The sequence below is a fragment of the Carettochelys insculpta genome, chromosome 2 (assembly GCF_033958435.1).
Source record: "Carettochelys insculpta isolate YL-2023 chromosome 2, ASM3395843v1, whole genome shotgun sequence".
NCBI classification, from domain to species: Eukaryota; Metazoa; Chordata; order Testudines; family Carettochelyidae; genus Carettochelys; species Carettochelys insculpta.
The window spans coordinates 274,320,455-274,345,570 of NC_134138.1; the positions used below are offsets into that span (position 1 = coordinate 274,320,455).

At 41.5% G+C, this 25,116-nt stretch overlaps 1 protein-coding gene across 9 annotated transcripts in view; it reads left to right on the forward strand.

Moving 5' to 3' along the window:
- MAP4 (microtubule associated protein 4) overlaps positions 1-25,116 on the forward strand; it is a 285,144-nt gene that overhangs the window by 237,286 nt on the left and 22,742 nt on the right. For 5 of the 9 annotated variants that reach the window (XM_074985217.1, XM_074985216.1, XM_074985221.1 and 2 more), the window contains 7 exons: positions 2,691-2,791; positions 3,927-4,139; positions 7,957-8,134; positions 19,547-19,606; positions 19,747-20,072; positions 21,930-22,058; positions 23,881-23,973. In XM_074985217.1, coding sequence (XP_074841318.1) covers positions 2,691-2,791; positions 3,927-4,139; positions 7,957-8,134; positions 19,547-19,606; positions 19,747-20,072; positions 21,930-22,058; positions 23,881-23,973 — 1,100 coding nt within the window. The remainder of the gene's footprint in view (positions 1-2,690; positions 2,792-3,926; positions 4,140-7,956; positions 8,135-19,546; positions 19,607-19,746; positions 20,073-21,929; positions 22,059-23,880; positions 23,974-25,116) is intronic. The other 4 variants (XM_074985223.1, XM_074985224.1, XM_074985220.1 and 1 more) reach the window with 3 other exon arrangements.

Here is a 25,116-nt window from a genome sequence, read left to right on the forward strand (position 1 = left end):
GTTGACAGCAGCGCTATGACATACTGTAAGACAGAAATGCCCATCCAATGTCCCTCAAGGACCCCAGAATCCTTCCCCTCTGCACTATCAGAATTTGTAATGGTAAAGGAGATACCTGCATAAACGCTCTTCTGGCCCTCTGTGGTTAGAAATTGCTGCTGCACCCCACCAGCCTGGGATACATAAGGTAACTGTTTATCTACACAGATCACCTTCTAAGTCCTTCATTTTATCTCCATTACCTTGTGATACGGCTATGTTGTATCATTCTTAAAACATCCAGTCTTTCCTTTGTGGAATTATTTTTTTAGAACTTCAGCATTTTGTTAGGATTTTCTTCCCCTTAAGTTTTTAGAACTTTACCACCATTGTCTCAGAATTTTCTGTCTGATTATGCTTTGGGTGTAGTGAAATTCGTTTACAGCGTCCAAAACTTATTTCCTTGCGTATGGATTACCCTGTTGTTTGCAAAAGAGAGGGAATGTAATTGCATTATTTTTCTATTCGGAAGCCAGTAAGAAGCTAATCAAGAGTATATGTGAATAAGATTCAACTAGGTGCAAAGCCTATGACCTAATAAACAGCCTCATGCTACACATGGAACATTCAAACACTATTATCAGAAAAGAAGTTTGGTTTTGCTGAGGAATTAGCTGAAATGATAAGTAGCTGGTCTTGCAGGAGGGTAATTGCTTATTGGTGGAAGACCTTGGGATCTGTGGTACCACAGAGGCCAATAGAAAGACATAGATGCTTGTTTATATGTAAGACCATTATAACTTTGTACAAATCTGAATTAATAAATAAAATTCTCTCCAGATACAAGTTTCAAGGCAGAGCAACCAGCTAATGAGTAGAAATATGCTGTTAAAATCTCAGAATTGCTGACAATGATTGTTTCCTGTGCTGTTGCTACAGTTAAAGTTAACAAACAAGGGAAAATATAATGGACTTTTGAACTTCAGTAGAAGTTATCTGTGTGCAGGAGCCAACTTAGATTAACTACCAAAGATAATTGGGCACTTAGATTATTAGAATGTGAGCTGGTCCATGATTATAACTCCATCTATTTTCATGCTAGTTTTTCCTATGGAAAGATTTTTGTGTCCAGATAAACTGCAGCTGTCTAACTTTTAACGTGTTCTGGAGCTAGAGAGGACAAAATCTGGATATCATGCAAGACAAACCTCTGCCTTTAATTAGTTTAGGGGAAAGAATCATTATGGAGTAACACCAAGTAGGCAAAAGAAGGTAGGAAACTAAACAGGGTTTGGGTGAGCAAAACAGCTCTGTGTGTGTGTGTTTTTTAGGGCTTTGCCTCTGTGAAATGTATAAGCCGGAAAATATCAAATGTGCATAGCAAGTCTTGGAACACCTTGGGGAGGCATCTGGTCCAGTAGCACCTATTCTGTTAGACTATTACTATGGCACAACATGACCATCAGTTGCATAATGGATGTTCCTTTCAAAAAAAAGTTATGGTGATCTTGTTCGGAAGTACAGATTGTCTGCGTGTTAATCCCCAGATGAATAAGGAAATGAAGGAAATTTGTGAGAGGTTTTGTGAGCCACATGTTTCATAGAGTTCAGATACCACAGAAAGTGCAACAGTAAAGCAATTCATGGTGTAGTGGACTTCTGATATTGTAAAACTCTCTGGTGAAGATGGAGCATCTGTTAATGAATTGCAGGATGCAAATTACATTTTTGTTAGTTACTCTATGAGCCTTGAATGTGTTTTTTGGATGAATTCAAAGATTCTGGAAGAAAAATATCATTAGGTTACTATTTGAAGTGTATTGCCTGGGGTCTTTGGGGGAATTTTTCTTTTTACTGGTGTTTAGACAGTGCTTTCAGATACATTTTTGAAAGTGGGAAGGGACATATTAATATAGTTCTAGCCCTACTTCTTTGTGAGAGTCAGTAATACCATACTGATTGCTGGGGGGAATTTTATGACACTTTTTTGTAGAAGAACAGTGAAGAAAATTAGAAACTAGTCAAAATCTTGGCATCTCTTGACCTTGTAAACCATAAATTAAACCTTTTGTACTCTGAAACACTCAACGCTGAAGCATGATACATCTAACAACTTTGGTACTAATATGTTTCTGTACTATTTATCTTATGTCTAAACATAATTGCACCAGCTCGACTTTACCTTTATAACCTCTACTGTTATAACAATCAAATTGCTTTGGCTGCTCTGAATCTCCTTTATTCAGAATGTAAAATTTGGATATGGGGAACTGCCATGTAGTATGACATAGCAAGAGCTACAGTCCAAGAAAGCTACCAGCAGTACCACTATTACGGATATAAAACAGAGACAGCAAAAAAGTTTTTAGTATTTTGGGTTTTTGTATTTTGGGATGAAATTGGTCCAAGTAAATCAACAACTTTTGAGACAATGAGTTTTTTTTAGACTCTAAAAAGAGCTTTTCCATAGATTCTAGTAATGGCTCCCTGGGTCAGTGGTTAGTTTCTCTGGTTAGACCATTTGGATATCAGGGAAGTTCATGATTTCTGGAAAGGCTCATAAAAGGCATTCTAATTCTCAAAGCCTTTCCAGAAGCAGCCACCATGTAATCTTAGCTGTGCAATTTTTGCAGCATTTGTCTTTCAATGCCTCTAGAGTGGTGTTTTTTTAAATAAATGAATATACATGGGAGTCTCCTTTTTTTGGTCAGCAAAAACAGAAGAGGTAAAACCAGTGGAGCTTCTGACGGGAAGTGACATCACAACACCTCCAAACAAAGAGCTTCCTCCGAGCCCTGAGAAAAAGACCAAGGTAGGTGGACCATTATTTCATGGCTGCTTTATACACAGCTCTGTGGCTTTGGTTTCTCCTACCTGCTTCATTCACTGCTTCTCAAGCTGTGGTAATACACTTCTGTTTTCTGAGCTGGCGGCTCCTAAGGAAAAAATAATTTGAACACTGAACAATATAATTCAATAAGAAGTAACAAACAAACTGGCCGTCAATAAATCTAACTGAAACTGAATTTAGCCTAACAAATTTATGTTAAACTTAAATGCAAATTAATACATTACACTTTGTCCGTGATGGGATGAATAATAGCTTTTCATAATGACATTTCAATAAGATTCATATTTTAGTCCACATAATAGTTTTATTATTTTGGTATTATTTAGTATTTACATTTCAGCAGCATCCAGGGGTCCATCAGGACTTTGGGCCCTACTTTGCTGGTCGCTGTACAAATAGATCACCTGTATGTCAAAGAAATGGCAGTATTCATAAGAGTCTGAACCAGAATTCTTGCTCAAGTTTTGAACCTAAACAGCAGTCTGTATATTGGTGAATGCCACAGTCTTACTGTCACTCACATTGTCACCTGACAAATCCAACAGAACAGGCTTTAAACAACAAATCTTCAATTTTTATTAACAGTTGATACTTAAGGCTGAATCCTGGTCACACTGAAGGTGGTGGGATTTTAGCCATGGACTTATATTTTTGCACTGCATTCTATATGTACAATTAGACAGAAATGTCGTGTTCATTAAGCATAGGACTAAATGCCAGGAACTCCAAGTATTAACCACAGCTCCATCACTGACTCCTTTAACTTCAGCTCCTTTCACTGTCTCTGGGCCAAATTCTGATCCCATTGAATTTAACAGCAAAATGCCTATAGACTTTAAAGGGAAAAAACCAGGTCCAAGTGTTGCTATTCCCCAGCTTTAAAACTGGTAATACATCACTTCCTGTCAATGTTACATGCCAGCTCCCAGCATTTCTTTTCTTACACTCAGAAAACAGGATGTTTAATGTTTTTATTTCCTATAAATAGCCTTTTTTGTTCCTTGCTGCTTAACATTTTTGTTTACAATGCGCTATTTTTTTTCTTTTTGTCTGTATTTGTGTTTACATTGGATGTTGCTTTTTGAAAAATGTAAAGCCTTCAGCATCCACACCATCAGCAAAACCTGCAACAACGAAAACCAAGCCACTGTCCACTACAAGCCCCAAGCGGCCAGCTTCTGCCACACCTGGCCAAAACAAAAAACCCACCAGCCCTACTGCAGGTCCTACTTCAGCCACCACTCCCAAACGCCCAGCCACCAGTACTACACGTCCCTCCACTTTAACTCCTAAAGACACTAAACCAAAGGTAAGAGAGAATATTTCATTTCCATGTTGAAACTCCACGGACTTGTAGACCAAAATCCAGATAACTCTTTAATCTGACTAGCAATAGTCAATATGACTTATTGATAGTATAGCTTTAGAGATTGCAATGCAACAATAAGATAAAATGCCTGATCTTACTATCGGATCTGCATGGACAGAAGAATCTGCCTCCATGGATCTTGCTCAGATCCATGTATTCTTTAACTGAGAGGTAAGAAGAGCAAGGGACAGTTGAAACTTGCTTGTGTGTTTCGGTGGTTATTTTCATGAACTAGTTAAAGGTGCTCAAGAAGATTCTTAATTTTTTTACTCTTAAAACAAAAACCTTTGTTTTGCATTATGTATTTCAGGGAATTATTGAGTTAGTGTGATTGAACTGGGTGCTTAATGTTAAATGCCAAATTCTATAAAAGAGCTAGATGAAATAAGACCACAAGAAAATGGTATAACTGTAAGTAAATTAGACCCATTGGGGCATGGGAGGAGGAAAGGTTGAGTACAGGATAGCTACAGTGTAACAAGACGAAACAGGGTCTTACAGTAATAATTGAAAAGTCATCTTAAATATTATGAAATTTTAGAGAAGATAGTAATGACCCTTCTGAAACAGATTTTGGAAATCTTTGATCATTGAATGTCTTCGAAACACAGACTAGACACTCATCTCGTGTATCAGTCACAACAGAAGACTAGATGACTGATGACTAGATGCTTCCATTCATAAATAGTCTGAAATCTTTCCCAGTGTCTTCCCAAATGAATGTCCTGAGAAGTGACCTACCAACACTCCCTTTGATATAACCAGCAGGAATTACTCATGCCCAGCCCTCACATTTACCCTAATGACATTTGTGGATTGGGTACACTCCTTCCAATTCAGTGTTGTCTTACATGATTTTCCTACTGCCCAGTTACAAGGACATGGATGCTTTTAAGTATGACCTAGTCACTGCATTGCCCAGTAAATGCTCACAATTTGTAATTCTGTGCTCATTCAAGCGCTAGACAACTGTGCAGCATCATATCTTAGAGCTAAAGAAAGAGAGAAGCACTCAACACAGAGAACTGGAAACCTGTTTTCAGCATTCTTCACATGGATTGTGACCTGTAAGTGGGTTCTGCAGTGTGTATTTGGTATTGGTAGAATACCAGACTTTTAAAGGGACACTGACAAAACACAATTTTTTTAAAGTTCTTGTTTGTAATTGCATCAGAAATAAAGTGGTACAATTTGAAAATCAAATGGACTTTCTGCTCCTCGTTCAGCTTGAAAAATAAAACCCTTTGTTTACTTCACCTCTCACTGTCTCGTCTTCTAGATGTTTACATTTAATCAACTATTACATTTAGTATCAGAGAGGTAACCATGTTAGTCTGTATCTTTTGAGAACAACAAGAAGTCCTATGGCATCTTATAGACTAACAGATACTTTGGAGCATAAGCTTTTGTAGGCAAAGACCCACTTCATCAGATGCATGAGGTGAGGGGGCGGCTTTCAGAGGGCTATTTAAAGAGTGGGACCCCAGTAAAAGGGAGGGCCAGAGCTGACAAGGTCTATTCAGTCAGGGTGCAAATGGCCCGTTATTGGTGGTATGTATCAAAAGAGATAAAAACAAGTCAGATCAGACAGGGGTGATGTGGCCCATTATCAGAATCTAATGTGGAGATGTTAACGCCAATGGCAGAAAAGCTGCTTTTGTAAGGGCTCAGCCACTCCCAGTCTCTGTTTAATCCTTGGTTGATGGAGTCAAATTTGCAAATAAATTGTAGCTCAGATTTCTCTCTCTATTTAATTTTTTAATATTTTTTAAAGGACTGCTGCTTTTAAATCTGTTACTGAGTATCCAGGGAGATTGAAGTGTTCTCCTTCAGGTTTTTGTAAATTACCATTCCTGATATCTGATTTATGTCCATTTATTCTTTTACGTAGAGACTGTCCAGTATGGCCAATGTAAATTGCAGTGGGGCATTGCTGGCACATGATGGCATATATTATATTAGTAGATGTACAGGTAAAGCAGCCCGTTATGGTATGGTAACAGAGAGGAAACCGTGCTAGTCTATTCACTATCAAAACAAAAAGCAGTCAAGTAGCACTGAAAGACTAGCAAAATAGTTTTATTAGGTGAGCTTTCGTGGGACAGACCCACTTCTTCAGACCATAGCCAGACCAGAGCAGACTCAGTATTTAAGGCACAGAGAACCAAAACCAGTAAGCAAGGAGGACAAATCAGAAAAAGAATCAAGGTGAGCAAATCAGAGAGTGGAGGGGTGGGGGGGAAGGTCAAGAATTAGATTGAGCCAAGTATGCAGACGAGCCCCTATAGTGACTCAGAAAGTTCCCATGATGGTATGGTTGATGTTAAGTCCTATGATATCATCACTGGTGTAGATATGTGAGCAGAGCTGGCAGCGAGGTTTGTTGCAGGGATTGGTTCCAGGTGTACTGTGTTGTGATCTATAGTTGCTGGTGAGAATTTGTTTAAGGTTGGCAGGCTGTCTGTAGGCTGTCACAGACCTTGGGAGGCAGGCCTGTCCTCACCTACAGACAGCTGACTGTGAATAGACCGTGTCAGCTCTGACCCTCCCTTTTTACTGGGACCCCTTTCTTTAAATACCCCTCGAACCCCCCTCCATGCATCTGATGAAGCGGGTTTTTGCCCACAAAAGCTTATGCTCCAAAATATCTGTTAGCCTATAACGTGCCACAGGACTTCTATTACATTTAGGTGTCTACATTTACATCCAATTGGAAGCAACGCATTTTTGTTCATAACAATTCACGTGTATATTCTCAAGTAGTCATACAAAAACTGCGAAGGAATGTTAAAATAAATTTCAACTGTAAATCTTTACATTCATCAGTGTCTTTATTAAAGCCTTTGCTGTCAAATGCAGATCTAAAGGGTTGCCTTTGAGTGCCCCCTAAACAATTGATTACAAAAGGGCAAATATATGTGTCTGTCTGATCAAAGCCAGTATATATTCAGATCAAAATACTGCTTTTGGAGTAGGCAATCGCACTTTTATTTTCTCCTTCCATCCTTCCTTGTCTAAATTTTAATTAATCATAAATTTATAACATTTTTAAATGTATTTTAGGTAAACCATAATACCACAGAAATACTGAAAGTTTGGGTCAAGACCTAATATTATACAGCTTCCCTGCTTCACCCCTTTCCAATCTATCTCCCCAGAATCCTACTACTAAATGATTTCTGATTTCTATTGATGATGTAGTTAAACTGGCCCACCTGTGTAGTTTTCCAGGAAGGAATGGAGTATTCTCCTATTTCCTTATGAATCAGCAATAAATTAACCCATCTCGTGTGTTCCAAATGATCTGCCAAATGCCTTTTTATCCTGGAAATCATTTTGACTTGTAATTAAATAGCTGCTTCTTCCAGACTTTAGTGAGTGACATGATACTAGGGAGCTGATGACTAAAAAGAACAATGGAGCTCAAAATAAGTACTTTGTGATTGTAGTAGTGGTCCATTTGTAGACTATCTGCTCAGGAATCTGGTGGAGCTTCCCAGATGCTAATGAATTTTAGGGTGCACCTACCTCACTGTCCCATGTGTCCTTCATTAAGAATTGCCAGCCACAGGTTTCCCTATCTTTAGGACATTTATTTTATAATGTTCAGGATCACGGAACTTTTCTTAGCAGTGTGCAGTATTATGTATTTAAGACTCCAAACAATATCAGTGCTTTTCAAGTTGTCTTTCAGCTACATGTTGACAGTACTGTTTGTAAATGGACCATTGGTTTCAGTGAAGCCTTTTGTTTTCAGGTAACAGATGCAAAGAGCCCAGAGAAACGGACCTCACTTTCAAAGCCGCTGTCTGCTACCACACCTCGAGCTGCTGTAAAGAGCAGCCCTGCCACACCCAGGACAACTGCAGCATCTCCAGTTACAACAGCCACTGGATTGAGAAACACTGCTACTTCTCCACCCAAAAGGCCAACGTGTAAGCATTGCCCCGCTGAGCTCAGGACGGGTGTCCTTTCTTCCTAAAGTGGTGCTAACTTCTGTTGTAGAATGTTAGTATTGATATTAGTTAACAGAAATGCAGTTCAGAGTTCCCCTGCTCAGTTTGAACTGAGGCAACAGGCAGCAAATTCCATTTCTCTAGCCCCATCAGTTTATCATGTTTACGCTTCTGTTAAATAAAGTCACTGGTTCTTAAGTTGCAAATCATAGAATACTGGGACTGGAAGGGACCTCGAGAGGCCATTGAGTCCAGCCCCCTGCCCCAATGGCAGAACCAAGTACTGTCTAAACCATCCCTGATAGACATCTATCTAACCTGTTCTTAAATATCTCCAGCAATGAAGATTCCACAACCTCCCTTGGCAATTTATTCCACTGTTTGACCACCCTGACAGTTAGGAACTTTTTCCTAATGTCCAACCTAAACCTCCCTTGCTGCAGTTTGTCCATTGCCTCTTGTTCTAGCCTCAGAGGCCAAGAAGAACAAGTTTTCTCCCTCCTCCTTATGACACCCTTTTAGATACCTGAAAACTGCTATCATGTCTCCCCTCAGTCTTCTCTTTTCCAAACTAAACAAGCCCAGTTCTTTCAAACTTTCTTCATAGGTCACATTCTCTAGCCCTTTAATCCTTCTTGTTGCTCTTTTCTGGACCCTCTCTAATTTCTCCACATCTTTCGTGAACTGCGGTGCCCAGAACTGGACACAGTACTCCAGTGGAGGCCTAACCAGTGCAGAGTACAGCAGAAGAATGACTTCTCGTGTCTTGTTCACAACACACCACTTAATGCATCCCAGAATCATGTTTGCTTTTTTTGCAACAGCATCACACCGTTGACTCATATTTAGCTTGTGGTCCACTATAACCCCTAGATCCCTAGACACACACTCCCCATTCTGTAAGCGTGAAACTGATTGTTCCTTCCCAAGAGGAGCACTTTGCTTTTGTCCTTTATTAAACTTCATCCTGTTTACCTCAGACCATTTCTCCAGTTTATCCAGATCATTTTGAATTATGACCCTATCCTCCAAATTAGTTGCAACCCCTCCCAGCTTGGTATCATCTGCAAACTTAATAAGCATACTTTCTATGCCGATATCTAAATCGTTGATGAAGATATTGAACAGAAGCGGTCCTAACACAGACCCTTGTGGAACCCCACTTGTTATACTTTTCCAGCAGGATTGAGAACCATTAAGAACTACTCTGAGTATGGTTATCCAGCCAGTTATGCACCCACCTTATAGTAGCCTCATCCAAATTATATTTGCCTAGTTTTTTTGTTTTAAGAATATCATGCAAGACCGTATCAAATGCTCCATTATCTTTCCTGGCACAGAGGTTAAGCTGACTGGCCTGTAGTTTCCTGGGTTATTCTTATTCCCTTTTTTTTGATGGCCACTATATTTGCCCTTTTCCAGTCTTCTGGAATCTCTCCTGTCTCCCATGATTTTCCAAAGATGATAGCTAAAGGCTCAGATACCTCCTCTATCAGCTCCTTGAGTATTCTAGGATGCTTTTCATCAGGCCTTGGTGACTTGCAGACATCTAATTTTTCTAAGTGATTTTTTAACTTTGTTCTTTTTTTATTTCAACTTCTAACCCTACCCCTTTCCCACTAGTATTCACTATGATGGTCATTCCTTCATCAGACTTCTCAGTGATGACCGAAACAAAGAAGTCATTAAGCATCTCTGCCATTTCCAAGTTCCCTGTTACTGTTTCTCCCTCCTCACTGAGCAATGGCCCTACCCTGTCCCTGGTTTTCCTCTTGTTTCTAATAGATTGATAAAAAGCCTTCTTGTTTCCCTTTATGCCTGTAGCTAGTTTGAGCTCATTTTGTGCCTTTGCCTTTCTAATGTTGCTCCTGCATTCTTGTGGTGTTTGCCTATAGTCATCTTTTATAATTTGTCCTTGTTTCCATGTTTTATATGATTCCTTTTTTATTTTGAGATCATGCAAGATCTCCTGGTTAAGCCAAGGCGGTCTTTTGCCATATTTTCTCTCTTTCCTACGTAGCGGGATAGCTTGCTTTTGGGTCCTTAGTAATGTCCCTTTGAAAAACTACCAACTCTCCTCAGGTGTTTTTCCCCTCAGTTTTGCTTCCCATGGGACCAAGATTACCTACCGGCTCTCTGAGTTTACCAAAATCTGCCCTCCTAAAATCCATTATCTCTATTTTGCTGTTTTCCCTTCTTCCTTTCCTTAGAATTGTGAACTCTGATTTCATGATCACTTTCGCCCAAGCTGCCTTCCACTTTCAAGGTCTCTACCAATTCCTCCCTATTTGTTAAAATCAAATCTAGAACAGCTTCCCTCCTGGTAGCTTTTTTAACCTTTTAGAATAAAATATTGTCTTCCATGCAATCCAAGAATTTACTAGATAGTCTGTGCCCTGCTGTATTAATTTCCCAACATATATCTGGATAGTTGAAGTCCCCCATCACCACCAAATCTGGGGCCCTGTATGACTTAGTTATTTGTTTAAAGAAAGCCTCATTCACCTCTTCCACCTGGGTAGGTGGCCTGTAGTAGACTCCTAGCAGGATATCACCCTTGTTTTTTACCCCTCTTAGTCTAACCCAGAGACTCTCAACACGTCCATCTCCACCTCAGTCCAGTTATGTACATTTTTAATATATAAGGCAACACCTCCCCACTTTCTTCCCTGTCTATCCTTCCTAAGCAGGCTGTACCCATCAATACCAACATTGTTTTTGTATGCAAATGGTGCAGATCATTGAAACCCTACAAGATGTGAACTGCAACATTCATCTCCATTAACTTAGAAGCTGAATGTTAGTTTAAATATTCCCATGTATAACAGCAAATGCACTTCATGGCAAACTGGGTTGTAAAGCTTCTCATGCTAGTCTGCCATGCACTGAATGTCAGTATGAATCCTAATACGGTGACTATAAGTTTCTTAGTTCTCCTTGATCTTTCTTGCTTGGAGACAGAGATAGATGAAAATGTGCTAAGGAACTTGGAATGCATGGCATCAGGGACTGGACACTTTGGGTACATCTGTGCTGTAAAGTCTCCATATGCGTGAACTTAACATTTGCAAATTCAATTATTCGCGAGCAGCTCCAAGGCGGGGAGCACCCGCACTGCTTCCCGGGGTCCCAGGCAGGAGGGCTGGCTGCCGCAGCTTCCCCAGGGCTAGGGGGCCGGGAGTGCAGGTGTCAGCTGCCACTTATCCAGGGCTCCAGGGCCAGGAGTGCCAGCAGCAGCCGCCACTTTCCCAGGGCTCCTGGTGGGGAGCGTGGGCAGCAGCCGCTTCTCTAAGCTCCGAGCCGCACCTTCCCCCCGGCCTCAGCAAAAATCAACATTTACGAAGGTTCCGAATACTGAACCCTCACAAATGTTGGGACCCTACTGTACCGTGATTTAAAACCTGTGACTAGTCCACAGTAGCTGGCTCAGGGTGAGGGGCTGTTTAATTGTGGTGTAGATAGCTGAGGCTGGGATCCAGCCTGAGCCTGCACATCTAGTAGGCATCCTTCAGTCTGCATAGACTATGGATCGCGCCCTTTAAAGTTTCAATTGAGGACTTCATTTACAGTGTCTATTGTGACTATGAAGACCCACATGAGAGTGACAGTCCTTGCTGCATCTCTTGCAGATGTCATGGGTGTCTGGCAAGTCCTTATTGTGCTTTCTGTGCGCTCGCTTCTCCTCTGCTAGCTGCCTGATCCTCATCTTGCCCTTCTGAAGGCCCTTGTGTAACCCCTGCCTCTATCTGCTGCGGTCGTCTGCTAGTTCTTCCCAGTTGTCCAGCTCGATGTCTACCTCTCTGAGGTCTCTCTTGCAGACATCTTTGTAGTGCAACTGGGGGCGTCTGGGAGTTCTTTTGCCAGAGGCTAACTCACCATACAGGATGTCTTTTGGAATCCTTCCGTCGTTCATCCTGTGGACATGGCCAAGCCAGCGGAGCCGACACTGCCTGAGGAGGGTGTGCATGGTTGGGATTCCAGCTTGCTCGAGGACGGCGGTGTTGGTCACTCTATCCTTCCATGATATTCCAAGGATGCGCCTGAGGCAGAGCAAGTGGAAGACGTTCAGCCTCTTTTCCTGGTGGGCATACAGGGTCCAAGTCTCGCTGCCATAAAGGAGGGTGCGGAGGATGCAGGCTCTGTAGACTTGCATTTTGGTGTGAGTGTACAGCTTGTTGTTATTCCACACTCTCTTGCTGAGTCTGGACAGAGTTGTGGCCGCTTTTCCAATCCTCCTATTTAGCTCAGTGTCCAAGGACAGGGTGTCAGTGATGGTGGACCCGAGGTAAACGAACTCGTGGACGACCTCTAACGTATAGTTGTCAATGCTGATTGATGGGGATTCAGCAACATCCTGACCGAGTACGTTTGTCTTCTTTAGGCTGATGGTAAGCCCAAAGTCCTTGCACTCTTTGGAGAACTGATCCAGCAGTTTTTGAAGCTGGTCTTCTGTGTGAGACACGACAGCAGCATCGTCTGCAAACAGCATGTCTCTGATGAGGACTTCTCGCACCTTAGATTTAGCTTTCAGCCTTGCAAGGTTAAACAGTTTCCCATCAGATCTTGTGTGCAGCAAGATGCCCTCTGTTGAAGATCCAAAGGCATGCTTCAGGGGGTGTGCAAAGAAGATCCCGAACAATGTCGGAGCAAGCACGCATCCTTGTTTGACGCCACTCCTGATTCTGAAAGCATCCGATAATGCGCCGTCATATTGGATGGTTCCTCTCATGTCTTCATGGAACGACTGGATCATCTTGAGTAACCGTGGAGGACAGCCTATCTTGTGGAGCAGTTTGAACAGACCATCCCTGCTGACCAAGTCAAAGGCCTTGGTCAGGTCGATGAAGGCTATGTAGAGTGGCTTCCTCTGCTCCCTGCACTTCTCCTGCAGCTGCCTTAGAGAGAAGACCATGTCAATGGGAGACCTCTCTGCGCGGAATCCTCACTGCGATTCGGGGTACACCCTCTCAGCAATCTTCTGGAGTCTGCCAAGGATGATGCGAGCGAACAGTTTATCTGCACTGCAATTAAATAATCCCTTTAATCTTTGCAAACCAAAGTCTTCTGGAAGGGCCATACAGTAGGGGGAGAGGGGGTTAACTTGTAATGTAGATATACCCTAGTGCACAGCAGGCTAATGCAGGGTAGATTTGTACCTGCATTGTCACAAACTAAGTGTTCGTGTAGACTGGCCCAGGGAAGAGAATTGAATGGTCAAAGTGCATAACCAACTGAGCATAAGCCCTTAGCACAGGGCTGTGATTCCAAGTTTATACAATGTGTGGGTGTATAAATGGGGTATCAGACAGGAGTAGAGAGGTGTTGTTGCCTCTGTAAGGCATTAATGAAACCATTACTGGAAGCCTGTGTCAAGTTCTGGTGTCTATGCTTTTAAAAGATGTTGAAAAATTGAACAGTTCAGAAAATATCCGTAGGAATAATTGCAGGTCCAGAAAACCTGCCTAGCTATGAGAGATTTAAGAAGCTCAATCTAGTTAGTTTCTCCAAAAAATGGTTGAGATGACTCGATCAGTCTGAAAGTACTTATTCAGGGAGAAGATAGCTGATAGTAGAATGTTCTTTAGTTGAGCAAAGGTATAACAAGATACAGTGAATGGGGGAAATGCTAGTTAGATTTTTAGCTAGGAATAAGGAGCAATTTAAAGTGAGGGTAATTAACCATTGTAACAATTGACCTTAGGGATGTGGTGAATTCTTCACCACTTTGTCTTGAAGTTGCAACACTAGATGCTTTTCTAAATTGCAAAAACTAGCTCATATGCAGCTATATGTTTGGGGTAGTAGTCATTGGGTAAAATTCTGCGGCCTGTAGTATGCAGGAAGTCACTTCTGATCTTAAACATTAATTATTTCACTGCTGACCATTTTGTCAGAAACATGCAAGTGTGCTGGGACTATGGACAGAATTTAGTACTGTGAGTTTGTCACCACTTTCCTCTTAATCCTAGAACTAAAAAAAAAACAAAAAACTGGTAGTAGGTAGAGTGCCATTGGCTTCTCTTGGGTCTGCTCAGTTTTCTCATGGGAGCAAGTTAACAACTTCCTATTTTTTGGATTGAACCCAGTTATATCTGCTAAACAACAGTTCATGGAATGGTGCTTGGTGATTTAGGAGCCTGATACTTTTGTAACTATTGAGATTGTGATTCTGGATAGGTAGTCCAGGGGGTTAAGATATAAGCTTGTCAGTTGATCCACTGATTTAACTAATCTGTTTAAACAGGCAAACAAGCAAAAATCAAATTGCTTGTTTTCTTGGCTTAGACACTTAATATATGGAAATATACCTATCTCAGAGATCTGGAAGGGACCTTCACAGGTCATTGAGTCTAGTCCCCTGCACTCACAGAAGGACCTATCACCATCCCTGATGTTTCCCTGCCTGGGTTTATTGGACCAATGCTCAAACCAGTGAGCTATCCTTCCCCCATAGTTCAGCTCACTGGCACCAACATCTGAACTGATAGTGTACAGTGATGGAATGCTACTCTTTAGAAACTGCATCCAAAATAGGTGTAATAGGCAGGAGCTGGGTCTAAGAATTAAATCCAGGCCCATCTGTTAGTAGCACAGGAAAAGCTACCATAAAACTCTCGGTCTATGTCTAGATGGCCGAGAACTGTCAGCAAAAGATACACAAATGCAATGCGCAATTTGCTTTTCTTTTGCCGACAGTTGTTTCGGGAAAGGACTTTCCAACATTTGGTCCATCCATATGGGACCAAATGTCAGGAAAAAAACTCCTCTGTTGTCACATCCCTTCTTCCTTGTGGAACAAGGTATACAGGGATGCTGATAGAATGCTCCTGAGTGGCACATCTCTTCTGACAGATCTGCAGCCTGAATGCACACACTGCACTGTAGATATAGCCTAACTGTGGTTAGAGCGAGCAATCTATATTGTTTCTGATCAGACTTGAAAGGAGTTGGTAATGATGAGACAGATGTGTAGGAAGGCTTTTCTAAATGGGAGGACACAACACTAAGAATGGCCATGCTGGGTCAGATAAATGGGCCACTTAGTCCAGTATCTTGTCTCTAGATAATGGCCATTGTCAGATTCTTCAGAGGTAATGAGCAGTACAGGGCAATTATCAAGTAATCCATCCCCAGTTGTCCAGTTCCGGCTTCTGGCAAGGAAAGCAATTGCAGAGGAGAAGGCTCTCGCACCAGTATTTGCCAAAGCACAGAGGGGAAGGAATAGGAAGGGCTGCTTAGAGAGATTACTTTTGATCTGCATCTGGAAACTAATAGGGAAGCCCACAAAGGCAGAGGATAGAGCTAGGATGGGCCATTTGATGGGAAAGAATAAACGGCATTGTGCATCTGCTGGAGTTTGTGGCGTTGGGGCTTGGGGAGACTAAAGGAGAAGATATTTGAGAATCAAAATGAAAGCCTGAGGCAGTGATGAGAAGTTTGAGATGCAATCAAGGCAGAGGGGTAACAAGCAATATTTGTAGAGATAGGGATAGGCAGAGGTATAGGCACAGGCAATAGAAAATTTAAGGTTCATAAAGTGAGTCTGAGACGGGAAAGGGACCATTAAATGATGCATTCTGTCCTCTTGTGTATACAGGCTTGGCAAAATTAGATCTTTATTATTTGCAACTTCCACAGATATTAACATTTGGTATTTAAGCATTTTTTATTTTTGTCTATTAAAATTTTCACAGTTGCAGGAAATTATGGGATTATTTTATCTATCTGTAAATTAGTTGTCAGTGGAAATATTGGTCTTTTGGCTAGTATGGGTTCAATGAAATAACATTTATCAACATTTACTGATAAGAATCTGATACCTACTTCCAAGCCGGTATATAGGCCATGTAAATTTCACCCTGTTACCCCTTCAGCAAGTGAAGTTCAACTTGTATTTGGCTAAAGTCTATCTTCCAGAAAGGTATCCAGTGTTGATCTGAAGGAAATGGGAAAACTCTCACTCCTCTTTGTAGTTTGTTCCAAGGGTTAATCACTCTCCCTGTTAAAAATGTGTGCCTTATTTCTAATTGAATTTGTCTGGCTTTGACTTCCAGACATTGCTGCTTGTTCTGCCTTTCTTTGTTAGATTAGAGAGATCCTTAATATCTGGGGGGGTTTTTTCTCCTTGAGTAGGGACTGTGATGAGTTCACTCCACAGTCATCTTGTTAATGCTCTAAACAGATTGAGCTCTTTAAGTTGTTCACTCCAAGGCATTTTGCCCAGCCCACCAATGATTTTTGTGGTTGTTTCCTGTATGCTCTCCTCCAACTTCTCACCATTCAGAACTGGATGCTGTATTCCAGTGTTGATCTCATCACTGTCATACATAGTGGTAAAATTATCTCTTTACCCGTACTCAGTACTCCACTGTTAATACATCCAAGGATCATGTTAGCTTTTTTTGCCACGGCATCACTCTGGCCATGTCTACACTAAGAGGAATCTTCAAAATAGCCATGCTAATGGCCATTTCGAAGAATAGTGATGAGGAGCTGCAATGCATATTCAGCAGCTCATTAGCATGCTGCCGGCCGCAATGCTTTGCAAGTGCCACTTTTCCTCCTGCGCGGCTCATCCAGAGGTGGGGTACTTCTCAAAAGGACCCTGCAAACTTCGAAATCGCCTTATTCCTATCAGCAGATGACCCTTCAATGTATTAACAGTGGAGTACTGTATTAGCAGATAGGAATAAGGGGATTTTGAAGTTGGTGGGGTCCTTTCGAAAAGGACCCCCATCTGGACCAGCCATGCAGGAGCAAAAAGCGGCAATTTTGAAGAGCTGCAGATGGCTGCATGTTAATGAGATGCTGAATACGCATTTCAGCGCCTCATTAGTATTCTTCGAAATGGCCATTAGCATGGCTGTTTTGAAGATTTGTGCCAGTGTAGACATGGCCCCTGAATATATTGTGTTACTTGTCCACCATATTCTCTCTAAATCCTTTTCAAAACCAACATTCCCCCAGGCTGTATGTGTGGCCTATGATTCTAATTCTTAGGTGGGTAATTTTGCATATCCGGCTGTATTATAACACGTTTTGTCTCAGTGTCCATCTTTCCAAACAATCCAGATCACTCTATCATTGTCTGGTCCTCATCAGTTACTACTCTGCCAGTCTGTCATCTGAAAACTTCATCAGCAGTGATTTTTATATTTGATTCCAGATCACTGGTGAGCATGTTCAATGAATAGCACTAGGTCAAGTGCCAGGTCCTGTGGAACCCTATTGGAGACACACTCCTATTCAGTGATGATTCCTCAGTGACAGCTCTATTCTCATTTTGTGTAGGACACATTTTTAATAAATGTACCATGTGGCCCTAAGTTAAAAAGCTTCTGAAAGTCTGTCTGCTATATCAATTCACTTACCTTTTTCAACCAAACTTGTAATCTCATCAAAGTATAAAATCAAATGCCTTTGACAAGATATATTTTCCTTTATATCATATGGACTGGAATTAATCATATTCAGATCCTTTAATTCCTCACCTATAATAAAGTCCTGTGGGACCACTTGCACTGTTTTGCTTGGGATAGGTGATGGGACTAATTCACCTTAGGGTTGCCCTGCCAGCCTTTTTCAAAAATTTCCACAGCATTAACACTCTTTCTAGAATTTCCCTGATATTCAGAGTTTATTTAAAAGTATCAACAGACCAGTGATCTCCTTGGGCAACTCCTGGGACTCTTGGTAGTAAGATATCAAGGCCTGTTAATTTAAAAAAAATAAAATGTGGGAGATATTTTCTAACATCCTTCTAAGTTACTAGTGGAGTGGACAGTACGCCATCACCTTCACATGATATGAGTACCTTATCCTGCTTCTTTCCAAATACAGAACAGAAATATTTATTGAACACTGCCTTTTCTTCATCATTAACAATGTTGCCATTTACATGTAGCAATGGGCATATACCATTGCTGTTATTTATTTTGTGCCTGATATACTAACAAAAAATTAAACCCATCTCCTTCTCAGTGTCCTTTCCAGCCATGGAATTACCCTGTTGTCTTAGCATCTTTGATCCATTTTCTGCACTTCATAACTTCTAATTTACATGAATAGCTATCTATTTCTTTTGGGTTTTTTATTGTTTCTCATTGTGTTCTTCAATTTGCCACATCAGGTTGGGCTGTTAGCCAAAGCTGTCCTCTATTATTGTTGGGGAATTATGGCTTTTTGGCCATCTAACCATGTTTTCCTAATGAGCTCCCAAAGTTCTTTTATCTTTCTCTGTCTAAATCATGGGTGTCCAACCTTTTGGCTTGCCTGGGCCGCGTTCAGTGAAGAGGAATTGTCTTGGGCAGCATATAAAATATATAATATAGTTAATGTATATAAATTACATAATGTGAAAAGTTTACGATCTTGTGGGGCCGCATTACTAGCTGTCCAGGGCCGCATGCGGCCCACGGGCAGTGGGTTGGACGCGCCTGGTCTAAATTTTTTCTTCCCAGTCAGTTTGGCTCATAAGTTTCCTTAACTTTTGGAAGTTAGCTCTTTTGAAGCACCAAGTATATCTGATACTGCTTGGAGCTGTCTCTTGTTCATCGTTGTTGAATGTAATCAGGTCGTTATCACTGGTCCCTAGGCAACTTCCACTCTCTTGATTAATTCATTTTTATCCATCATAATTAGGTTCCAAATAGTTATCTTGTATTGTGTACAATACCTCCTTGTGTCAGGAAGTCATCCAATAAAAGTGTCATCTGGTTCAGAGATGATGCCAAAGTTTATAGACAGATAAGTTTGCCAAGGGATGCATTTTTGCCTTTACTATTGAATTAAGATTTTTGAGAGAAGGCCTTGAAGTGATTGAAGAGAGACAGAGAGAGGGAATCATGAAAGGTGTCAGTTGAATGCCACTAGCGTGCAATTGCTGAGAGATGTGGGAAAACCATTATGGAAAAATGAATAAAAGTAAAAAGAAAGCAGCCCCCACTCACCATCTGGGAGCCTACCCCTGTTACAAAACTCTCTGGCCTCTCTGAGATTTTTCTGTATGGGATTGAGTCTTCCTGCAAAGAACATGAGTTGTTCCATATATTGTGAAATAAGATGATGCTTTTGTAATGAGGGGAAGTACCCCCCCCACAAGCATGGGAAGCAGCTAATTTTATGAGGTACTTTGATGTTTCCCTCTAAAGAGTGGTAGAGGGCCTCACCCGAAAAAGAGTAGCAGTCATCCTTTTCTGCATCTCACGAATATGCACTGGGGTGCAGAAAACACTGATAGCTAAGAAGCAATGGAGAATGTCTAGTCACTCAAAGAATCTATGCTATCATCCAAAAAGGACTGGTTGGTGTGTTGGCTTTCACTCCCAGTAGCATCGATGAATCTGTTCACAATGAAAAAAATGCAGAAAAGTTTGTTTTTGTACTTTTTAGCTATCAAAACTGAAACAAAGCTTGCAGATGCCAAGAAGACCACTACGAAGTCTCCATCAGGTAATCTCCTCAGTTCTTGCATCTAAATCCTTTTCTACGTAGTTGTTGAATGAACTTATTACTGTGTATCTTTACAGGTGGGTATTTGTCTGCTTGATGTGACTTTTTACTCACTCTCCCGTCTGCTATGATTATTACAGCAGATCTGAGCCGCCCAAAGAGTGCTCCTGTAAACTCTTCAAAGAGCAATGCCACCACCCCTACTGCTACAACCCCAGGTACTCCTGCCTCCCCTGGAGTAGCCGCCAGCCGCCCCAAACCCAAGCCAGCTGCAGCCAGACCCTCCACAGCATCGAGTGCTACTCCGGAAGCTAAAAAACCATCAACAGTTAAAGCTCCACTTAAAACCAGCCCTGTTTCCAAGCCGCCTCGCCCAGCCAGCAGTGTTTCTGCCCCTGACCTGAAGAACATACGATCCAAAATCGGATCAACAGATAACATTAAACATCAACCCGGTGGAGGAAGGGTAAGTCTCCTCAGTCAGCTTGTATGACTACTCACATGCATTTCACAGCTATTGATGGAGTATTAAATTAGCAACTTGAATTTAGCTAGCAGGCTTTACTTTGTGTAAAAGAGAGAGAACTGCAGCACCTTTGCTACAGAGGCATAGTCTCCTGACATTGATTTTCCATCCTGATCTCAGTAACTAAGGTGAAGCAAGCTGTGATGGAAGCCTTAGACTGGGTCTGTGTTAGACTAAGAAGGTTAACTGCGGATGAACAATTCTAGCTACGCCAATTGTGTAGCTAAAATTGATGTACCTGTGCTCAGCTAACTTGTCTGTCTGTACTTGCAAAGAGCACAGGGGTCAACTGCAACCCCTGAAAGGTCGATTTTGCGTGTCCATATGAGATGACCTGAGTGGGTCAATCTTCTCTGATAGTGTAGATGTAGCCTTAGTCTCTGAAAGGCACACTAGTCATAAGTACAGTCATGAGCTACATTGTAGTAAACCACATCACCTACTTGAAAAATAAGGTACCACAGAGGTGTTAAAAGTCCAGCATGTTAGACCTGTAGAAGACCATGACCTGTTCGCCCAAAGCCACCCCAGAGAGTGCATCCACAATAGTGTGCATCCGGGTACACACAGACTTGTCTAAGTAAAGACACAGAATGTCTGGCCATTTACCTGTGCCAGCATTCACAGAGGGAGAAGCTTCCAAACGGGGAACACCATACCTGGCTACAGGACTTGGAAGTGAGAACCAGAAGAGGAGTGCTCACACATTGAACACAAGTCAAGGCTAGACTTGAGGTTCATTAACAACATTGGGTCCTTCAGAAGTATGGTCAAAAGGAGTTCTAAAGCTCACTTTAATTTTTTAGACTGTTACAGAATTCCAGAGGAATGGGAAGCTTTCTCACTAGACTTGAGCTGTTTGTTAAAGGGTCATTGTTGTACAGGAGACTTTCACTTATTTTGTTGGATCATTTCTATATTGTAAGAGCAGTAAAGCCTGATAGAATGTATGTTAAATAGAATCATTGTTTATTGCAGGGTGTTTAAAGTCTTCCCTGAGTGTCAGGACACTCCCCAAAGAGGAATATCTTTGAAATGTTGCCTGTTTTCCTGCTGTATTATTGATTGGCGCAGAAGCCCTTGTCTTAAAAAAGTCAGCTGTGAGTGCAGTCACCTTTTGTTGGGGGCATTGGGTAAAAAGTAAGAAATGAGCAGAAAAGTGGTTTCTGTCAAGCTGACACTGAATTTTTTTCAAAAACTGCAAATCCTCATGTTGAAAACTGGGATGTTTTGCTTTTGCACCAGTCTAAGTTAACCAAGTTTTAATATAAAGAATTAGTCATGTTTCTTCACCACTGTAGTCAGCAAAATTTACAGCATGAATCAAGTTAGGGTACTGAAGGAAATGAGTAATGGAAATACAATGCAAACAGAGCCAGCAGAAAGCCTGCTGTAATAGCATTTTAGAGATGGGAGGAAGTCTCCAGGTAGACGTAAGGAACTAAATCACTATAGCACAGACTCGGTAGGCAGGATGAAATCTGGCACAACTGTGCCATTATAAAGAGCATAATTCTTCCACAGAGCTCTGACCACCCTGCCGCATAAGGATCTTCTGAGAGTTTCACTTGCCTGAGTGAGACCTTGCCTTCTGCTTTGCCGTTTCTAGGTTTGAGATTCCATCTTGCGTCACGATTTTAACATGTTGATTTATTTAAAAAAAAACAAAAACAACCCTCCCTGACTTATCCAGTCACTGAGTTGGTCTTGGTTGTTGATTTGAATTCCACCACTTTTTCCCATCATTTTTACTTTGATTCTCATGATTAAAATCATCCTCCATTTGTCTCCATCTAGGCTAAAGTAGAGAAAAAACCAGAATCAGCCGGTGCTGCGCGAAAGTCTGAACCCAGTACAGTCTCTAAAATGGCTACCACTAAAACAACTGTAACAAAAGAGGGTGCACAAAAGCAGCCCAATGGGAAAGTGAGTTTTGTTTCAGTTTTTTTATCCTTGGAAGGTGAAAGGAAAAGGTTTTTTTTTCCATTTGAGTCACTTTCCCTTCTATTTAGTATTTATGCTTTCTCGTCACCATTATTGTTTCCCACCCACCTGCCAACGCACACCTTTTCCACATCTTTCCTGTATGTCCTGTGGTGTCACACTGCCAGTAAAATACAGTCAGATATATTCCTGCTGACTTCACCAATAGTTTTCTGGGGTGTGATTTACACACTCCTGGCATGGCATCCTCTGCCTTCGCTTTTAGATTGGCTGTAACTCTAAGGTGGGATGGTCTTCTGTGAGGAAAATTCTTCTTGTGGACGGTGCAATCTTGCGATTAGGAAGAGGTAACAAAGAGCAGGGCACTTTCAAACAAACAAAGTTGAAAACTGGTGACTAATGTCCTTCCTGTAGCTTTCCAGATCTAGTTTCGCCAGTACAGTTCACTAACCCATTACAGCGGGTAGTTGCCGGTGCTAGCTTCCTATCCTGAAATTCTGTCATAGAATCCTAGGGCTGGAAGAGACCTCAGGAGTCATGGAATCCAGCCCCTTGCCCAAAGCAGGAACAACCCTAAGTGTTATCTCAGCATCTGAGCTATGGGGAGAGTAAGTAGGGAAGAGGAGGGCTGGCAGTGAATGTTTAACTTATAAGCTGGTGCTGTCTTCTGAGATACCATCAGGTAGATCCAATATGAGGAAGAAAGAGATGGCATTGTTCTTGCTCTAAAATGTTTCACTCCTCTGAATTATTAAATGTTCATGGCAGGGTAAATTTGAAGGTCCTTCTTGCATTGAATCCAAGCTACCTAAATTGGCAAGTTTCTTTTGAAAAACCTGCTAAAACTACAGATGTGTTAATGGTTTTAGCTACAGGTGGTATCTTCAGTGCACAGAAGCAAAGTGCTGTAAGTGGTAAAGCTTCCAGCCCATGTTTAATTTATCTTATTTTACTGTAGGTGGTTCTGAACATTCTGTACAGTAAATAACTCTAGGACCGAACTCCGGGACTTGTCATAAAAGATTTTTTTTTAATAATAGAGTTGTAGCTTGCACTTAACTTTTGAGGATTTGTAGCCTTAATGGTGGTTGGTTTTGTATTTTTTATGATTAATGGATGAGAAATTGTTTCAGTTTGTTTGATACATTGTTTTTCCTGTATCTAGCTGGCATCAGATCTGTTGCCAATTAAGTTAAATTGATGGTTTAACACCGTTCTGTGTAGTCATTGCTTTCAAGATAAGGCTGTCCTGCTGAGAGGTTTTCTGATGCATTGGCCAGGGTTTGAGTTGTTCCCAGGGAAACTGCAACTGTTGAAAATTGCAGAAACTAACCAGCTGGTAGGTTGTCAGAGGCAGTGAGTTGGCTCAAGAAGGTGAAAGTGTGAGAATGAAGTGATGGAGATGACCGTGCCCATTCTCACTGCTGCAGTGCATGGCTGAACATGCCCTGAAGAGGTCATTGCCAGATACTTGTTGTTGAGCTATGTTCAGAGAGCTGCTAGCAGTCACCCTTGTGAAGCTAGTCTGTTCACCGCACTAAGAAAATGTCCTTCACAATAGTACTAAAGCTGTCCCTGCTACCACTATCTGCACAGCTGTACTCTGCCTCTCCTTCTTTTTTTCACTCTCTCTCTCCCTCTCTCTCTCTTTCAAGTTCTTTCACGCCTAATACTGAAATTGGGTTGAAGTTTAACACAGCTCTTTGTTTATCCATCATGTTGCAGCATCGCTCCAGTCTGCCGTATGACAGTTCTAACCAGTCCTCTTCCCTTGTGTTGTTTTTTCCATTCTGTAACACTCTAGGTCCAGATAGTCTCCAAAAAAGCGAACTACAGCCATGTTCAGTCCAAGTGTGGTTCCAAGGACAATATTAAGCATGTCCCTGGAGGTGGGAATGTAAGTATGGGCTCTGGACAAGCTATCTTTTTACTAACTTTTCTTTTACTGCTTTATATGTAGTCTCTGGAGAATATTCTGTTTCAGGCAGATGCGCATGGCAGAATTAAGATTTCTGTGAAGGATGTAGGTAGGCTTTTCCCTGAGCTGTAGTAGGCTGAATGTGTAAGCTTATGTTACTTTTCACAGCATATGACCCATTTCCCAGTGATCTAAAGCAAGGATGACTTTCTTGCAAAAGGAGAAACTTCAAAACTCTTTGGAGGGGGGTGAAAGTTTCTGATCTTTGTTTAGTTACTAACTTAAAAGTGACATCTAAAGTTCAAAGTGATTGGTTTCACTGGCAGTAGGGAGGTGAGCTTGCTGAGGTGTTGTGAGCTAGTTTTGTGAGGGCTTGTATATGCACTTTCCGTACGGACTTTGGATTTGCATTCCTGGGTGCCCAAAGCTGAGTGGATGAAGCAATGCCAAATACCCATCTGGATGCTCTAAAATTTTGCTCTTGAAAGACTTCAGCTGGGTCTACACTAGAGAGTTTTGTCGACAGCTGGGCCCCTTCTGTCGACATAACTCAGGGAGGTTCTACACGCTTAAAGTATTCTGTCGGCAAAGACTTGACAGAACTTTGCATTTTCCTCAACAATATTATCCCTCAAAAAATTGAGGCATAACAATCTCTGGACAGAGTACTGTCAACAAAAGTGCAGTGTAGACACTTCTGTCCATGGAGAGGGCTTCCGGTTGCCTGGCAACTCTCTTTGCAGAGCTGCCATTCCACTTTCTGGAACCAGAGGGCAGTGCAGTCTGGCAGGTCTCTGTCGACAGAGCAAGTTGTGTGTAGATGCAATCTGTTGACAGGTTCTGTTGAGATTGCCCCGTCGACAGATGCTTCTAGTGTAGACATAGCCTTCCTGTGTTTATGGCACAGGCCATCCCTCTCCCTAGAAACAGCTTGCATTACCTTTAGAAAGAAAGAAAAAAAAATCTGAGCTAAGGTTTGTTTACCTTCTAAGTAATGATTTGTTTCTGGGAGGGTGACTCGTTGGAAGATTCTTTCTTGCCGCTCCTAATTTTTCCATTGTCCCTGTGCTCAATACACTGACAGTCATTACTGGTGAAGTTCAAAATGCCTCTGCTTTGTGT